The sequence below is a fragment of the Chinchilla lanigera genome, unplaced genomic scaffold, assembly GCF_000276665.1.
Source record: "Chinchilla lanigera isolate Chin_1 unplaced genomic scaffold, ChiLan1.0 scaffold00196, whole genome shotgun sequence".
NCBI classification, from domain to species: Eukaryota; Metazoa; Chordata; class Mammalia; order Rodentia; family Chinchillidae; genus Chinchilla; species Chinchilla lanigera.
In genome coordinates this window covers 36052-41997 of record NW_004955597.1, presented here as the reverse complement: position 1 = coordinate 41997, position 5946 = coordinate 36052, and the positions used below count along the sequence as shown (strand labels likewise).

General features: G+C 37.3%; 1 protein-coding gene across 1 annotated transcript; it reads right to left on the bottom strand.

The window, feature by feature from the left end:
- Nucleotides 1-1756: 1756 nt before the first annotated feature.
- Nucleotides 1757-3385, bottom strand: Defb127 (defensin, beta 127). Its single transcript, XM_005414733.1, has 2 exons — nucleotides 3337-3385; nucleotides 1757-2007 (listed from the first exon to the last, which is right to left on the bottom strand). Exons 1-2 carry the CDS (start codon nucleotides 3383-3385, stop codon nucleotides 1757-1759), a joined length of 300 nt encoding a protein of 99 aa, XP_005414790.1.
- Nucleotides 3386-5946: the final 2561 nt, after the last annotated feature.

The following is a 5946-nucleotide window of genomic DNA, read 5'->3' as shown; positions in this document are numbered from 1 at the left end:
CAGAAATTAAAAAGGAAATGTCACTATCTCCCTCAGGCATTAAAAAATTAAAAAGATGACATCACAAAGTATTTTAAACCAATAAATGTGAGAATCTTAAAAATGGGAAAAATTATACAAACAAAAATATAATAATTGGCTAAAAGAGGTAGAAAATGAAACTGCCATTTAACTTGTAAAAAAAATTATCATAATTAATATTTCCCATAAAGAGTTCTAGTCTTAGTTGACTTCACCATTGGATTCTACCCAATGTTTAGGGAAGAAATAGCACACCTAGCCTTCTGTGATCTCCCACTGTGATCTTATAAGACCACAGTCCATCAGCCATTGTTAAACACATCACTATTAATTGAACTATACACTTACTGTGACTTCACTAGCTTTTTCTTAACCTCCTTTTCCTGTTCCAAGGCCCATGTGGGTTTCTACATTACCTTTAGTTGTTATGTCTCCTTAGTTTCCTCTGATCTGTGACAATTTCTCAGAATTTTCTTGCTTTTGATGAACTGGACAGTTTTAAGGAGTACTGGTCAGATATTTCTCAGAGTATTACTTTGAGTTTTTCCTCATTGTTGGTCAAGGGTTATAGATTTTGGAGGTGGAAGATGACATAGTGAAATCCTATTCTTACCACATTATACAAGAAGCTCACGATATTAACACCAATTTCTCCATAAACTCAGAAACAGGATTTTATCAGGGTTATCCACATAAAGTTACATTCCTCTTTCTTTCTACACTGTTCTCTTTGGAAGCCAGTTACAAGCGCACACAGAGAGAGAGAAAGAGAGAGAGAGAGAGAGACAGAGAGAGAAACAGAGAGAGACAGAGAGAGACAGAGAGAGAAGGAGGGAGGGAGAAAGAAGAAGAAGAAGAAGAAGAAGAAGAAGAAGAAGAAGAAGAAGAAGAAGAAGAAGAAGAAGAAGAAGAAGAAGAAGAAGAAGAAGAAGAAGAGAGAGTCTGAGAGTAATCTCTATCTCCTTGAGAAGGGGATATTTACATAAATTAGTTGGAATTATTCTATATGGTATATCTTTTTCTCACCAAGTTATTAATTTATTCAATTATTTATTCATACCAACAAGGTTTCATAGATATTTATTTATATATTACATTCCAATGCTATGTAATTTATTCTGTTGCTCAAACTGTCCCAGCTTTGGTCATTCAAATCTCTTTCAGATTGACTCCTGTTTTCCTTTTGCCCCATTCTTCCAATTTTTAAGTACTTCCTTACTTTGTACCACTATAAGATCTTCTAGCCTCATCCCTAACATTCCTTGCCCCAGCCTTAGAAGAGGAGACAAGAAGATAATAAAATGAACACATGCCACGAATTAGTGGATGGATGGAATCTTAAAAATGCCTGTAGTGCCCAAGGCATCATTTTAATCCTAAACTCACTTGTGAATTTTCTCCAATACTTGCTTCACTTTTCCCTCTCCTGAATTACATATCAATTTTTCTGAGTTTCTTTTTCCAATATTCCATATCATACTGTTGTTTGTATCTAGGCCCTGGTTATAACTGACTTTTTGATGAGACGTTCTGAGTTGTCCTTATCAGTGTATTACCTGGCATATGGTAATTGTTTATCCTCTGATTAAAGAACAAAGTCAGAAGCTTGGCATTGAATCTTTATTAGAATCTGCTTGAAAGTCATTCTGGAGATCAAGAAGCTAGAAGGTAGATCTCATCACCTTGGTGCATTGGAATACACTGAGGAATAAACGCAGAGAAAATTATACTTGATTTATTTGTGATATGTCTTGGGGATTGAGAAAATTTCCATTGCTTCTCCATCTTGAGGAAGAGTTAATGCAAGTGATGGTGGCTTTGGACGAGGTGACTTTGTAGTTTTTTTGCGTTCTTCCAGTTCCTTGATATTGAGGCAACAGTATCTCCCGTTTTCACATAGTACCTCACGTATTTCAGTCACTTTGCAGATTTTTCTGCAGTGTCCCTGTACATAGTTTCCCCAGCATTTCTTAAGTTGCTCTGTTACTGTGCACATGAAAGAACAATAGGCCAAGATCAATGTTTGGGGCTGAAGGTGACTTGGTTATGGGGAGGGGATAAGTGATTTGTAGGGGTTAGGAGTTGGGGTATCCACAAGACCTGTTCTCATATCTTAAAAAGGATTCTCTAATAAGATGAACCTCAGCAAATCTCCCTTACCCTAGAATGTTTCTAGTGTACAGTGTCCTTTTGGCTGCCCCATCTCTCATGCCCAGAGAAATTGTTACTGTATGTTTATGCCTGAGTCAAATTCTGCTCTTGTGTTCAGACGCACTCCCACGGCCAAGAATCACTCTCTTGTTAGTCAGTCAGGTTTTTTTTTCCCTTCGAAGATCTTCCTCCCCTATTTATTCTCAGCATTACACACTTTTACCATTGCATATCTTCCCTTGGTTTCTGTGTCATCACAGTAATCTGGTCATCTTTCTAATTCTTGAATTTGCTTTATCCCTCTATGACTTCCCATTCTCCCCCTACCTCGGAGGCAAGAATTACTGCAGTGTTCAGTCCCAGACTTCTGCTCATCTTGCTTTATATTTTTTCCTTTAGTGACTTAATACTTTCAGTGAGATAAGAACTAGGATATTCAAATTTTGGCTTCTGTAAACAAAAATGTTGCCTTCAATCCTAAGTTTTAGATAGAAGGCAATCTAAGATCCTCTGAATCTTAGAAACTTGGGGGCAAGATCGATCATTAGTATTCTTATAATGAGGGAGAAAGACAAGAGATCTGGTTTTGAAAGAGAAAAGGAAACTCTAAGTTTTAAATTAAAGTATGTGCTAAACACTACACTAGGTGCCTTCACATCTGTTGTATCACTTAATAAAACCTCTGTGAGCCTGGTGTTACTATCTCCACAGATGAGGAAACTGAGGCTCATAGAGTCTCCCCTGCTTATGCAAAGTTGACAAACTAGTAGATAATGAAGGTATATTTCTTAAACCTGATTCCAAAGTTTGAGTTTTTCTCACTATTTAGACACTATGGTGTAATAGACTAAAATGTATATTTGAATGAAAAAAAAATATGGTTGAGGATCAGAGTAATAACTATGCAGAGAAATAAAGATATCTCGAGATATTTGGCTCATTCTTTTCAATAATAATGCCTTCTCAGAAGAAATTATGACCTCTTTTCAGGTCTATGACTACTTATTTTTAAGGATAATACCATGGCCTGAGGCAGAGGATAGACTCTGGTCCTCCCTGAGGACCCTATCTCCCCATACTGCGGAGTAGTATATTTCCTTGGGGTTTTGGAAATACTCCATCCCACTGTTAATTTGCGTGAAGGCCTGGAAAGCTCTGAGTTACCTGTGGGCTTCTGGATCAGTAGAATTGCAATGATCAAGAAGAGATTCATGGTTAGGCTCCCAGATGTGGAAGCAGTCAAAGCTCCTGGTCCTGAGAATTGCAGACTATATCACCTTCTCAGTCATAGATTCTTATGCACTGAACCAGAACAGATGTTGTGATATGATGAGTGCCCACAAACCTCCAACCTGTGGGCTGGGCAGCATGTAGGCAGGTACAGGAAATTTAAAGTCACCCACACACAGAATTCAGAGACACAGCGTGTTCCATCCTGTCACTCCTGATGCCATTGGTAGGCTGTGAAATGCTGGTGGGAAGTTTTATGTCTTCCCTATTTTGGCTATGGGCTCAGCTGTACCAATACAGTCATCTACTCTCCACTCAGAAATAGCACAATAAAATAAAGACACAAATCTAAAAATCTAACAAAGGGCTGGGGATTTAGCTCAGGGGCACAGTGCCTGCCTGGCAAGCATGAGGTCGTGAGCTCAATTCCTGGTACCAGAAATAAAATAAAATAAAATAAAATAAAAATCTAACAAGAAGAATTTCTAGAGGTCTGCCCATAATGGTTTTCTTTCATGCTGGAGAAGAAGTAATGATGAAAGAGGGTCTGATCCAAGGTCATCTGCTCAGAATGTTGGAATGTTCAAAATTCTTCAACATGAAGCATGGTGCATAAAGTGTGTGCTCTTGAAATCTGATTCAATGACCTTTACGTTTACAGGACACAAAGAGAATGTAAGCAACACTTGCTCCCTTTTTGAGCATGGTGTCTTTGAAAATTCTTTGTTCTTTTCTTTTTGAGACAGGGTCTCTCTATGCAGTTCAGGCTGGCCTTGAACTCACTTTGTAGCCCAGGCTAGCTTCAAATTTGCAGCAATTCTCCTGTCTCAGCCTCCTGAGTGCTGGGATGGAAATTCTTATTATAGTTATTCTATCCTCTTTACTAGGTATTAACTACTTAATGATGGCAATGAAGCTACTGTAAGCCAGGTGTCTCATAAGTACTAAAATATTCCACAAAGTGAGAGATATTTCTCACACCTTCCAAAATCTTGACATCTGGGTATCACTGGATACATATTCAACATGAGAACAAATTCTAGCCTACATCATATATATCAACTAGAAGAGAGGAGAGGGTATAATGTTCAAGAGGAATAAAGATGGTCTCCTTATATAACAAAAAGTATAATCTAAAGATGTTCCTTTATGTAATCATTGAAAGTAAAGGCGGAGAGGTTTTTTTTGAAACCTGGCAGACCTAATTCCAAATCATTTCACACAGAGGAAAGGCCAGCAGAGTTTTCCCAAGTTCAAATGGAACACTGTAAACTAAACATAATTACATTTAACATTGTAAAATATTTAGAATATTTCTAAACAACACTTTACAGTTGTTTTTATGAAGGACCTGATATCAACCCTTGTTCATTTCTAACTAAGAAACCCACACATATTCCAGATTCTGTTATATATCGTGAACCATGCAAGATTCTAGTAACAAAATTGGTGGGTAAGACATTAACAGCATTCCTTCTAATGAAAGAATTCACTTCAGAACAAATGGAACATGGCAGTGAGCCCATATTTGTGGAATTTGTGGCTCCTATCATGTCCATCAGCACTCTGGATAGAAGAGTGAAGTTACCTCTCGATCATTCAGTGACAGTGCTAACTACATGATAGTTCTCTTGTGTGCTGAGGCATTCATTCAGTCCTTCAAAACACAGCAAATACTCTAAATCAGAGCTCAATACATGGCTCTCTTTTCCAACATCCAATATTCATAGGTCCAGAAATTGTAAGGCAGACACCTCAAGCCTCTGAAAGGCTCTTGTACTAGATTTGATAATGAATTTGGGGCAACAGCTGCTTTTCCATGCATAGCATTATTGCTTTCATTCTGTTAGGGCTGTTGTTTAAAAAGTGCCTAAACTTAGTGCTTCCCCGTAGTGATAGTCTCCAAATCAAGAGCCAACTTCAACTTTAATTGATGTGCAAAAGTCTCTGAAAAATATGCTTCAGAAGTTGTGCACAGTTGTAAGTCAGATTGCATATACAATCTAAACAATACAGGTTTAGATATGAGAGCAGTATGTAAGGTACATAATTAATACATTTTTATTTTAAAAATAAAAGAAGGACAACATATTAACCAACAGACATCCATATACAAAATAGCACAAGAACAGTATAAACCATACAGAGTTACAGACAAAACTGTAGGAAATTAACCATGGTTGTTGTATTAAGGATTGATGTCTTGAAAGTGGTTTCTCAGGAAAACAGAGACATGCAAGATTGATCAAATAAGTAATCATTAACTGTTCCTTTCCGTAAAGCAATAGAAGACAGTAGTACAACTATGTTGGCTATCCTGTATATACATACATGCAAAATTTCCCCTTCTTTCCCTTCTGTTTTCCCACACTTTTACTTTTGAGCATGTTTCTTTCGTTTCACAATGTCTATGATACTCCTAATTTTTATTCACTCTTTCAGGTTCTTACACTAGTGAGACAATACGTTGCTTACACATGCAGGTCTGATTTATTTCACTTATGAGTATGGTCTGTAGTTGTGACCATTTACCTGTAAAAGCCT

What these genes read in the sequence shown, in the direction of transcription:
- Defb127 (XM_005414733.1), bottom strand. Translation starts at nt 3,385, where the DNA reads ATGAATCTCTTCTTGATCATTGCAATTCTACTGATCCAGAAGCCCACA. An exon ending in ACTGATCCAGAAGCCCACAG is followed by an intron (nt 2,008 to 3,336) that starts GTAACTCAGAGC and finishes TCATGTGCACAG; the next exon opens with TAACAGAGCAACTTAAGAAA.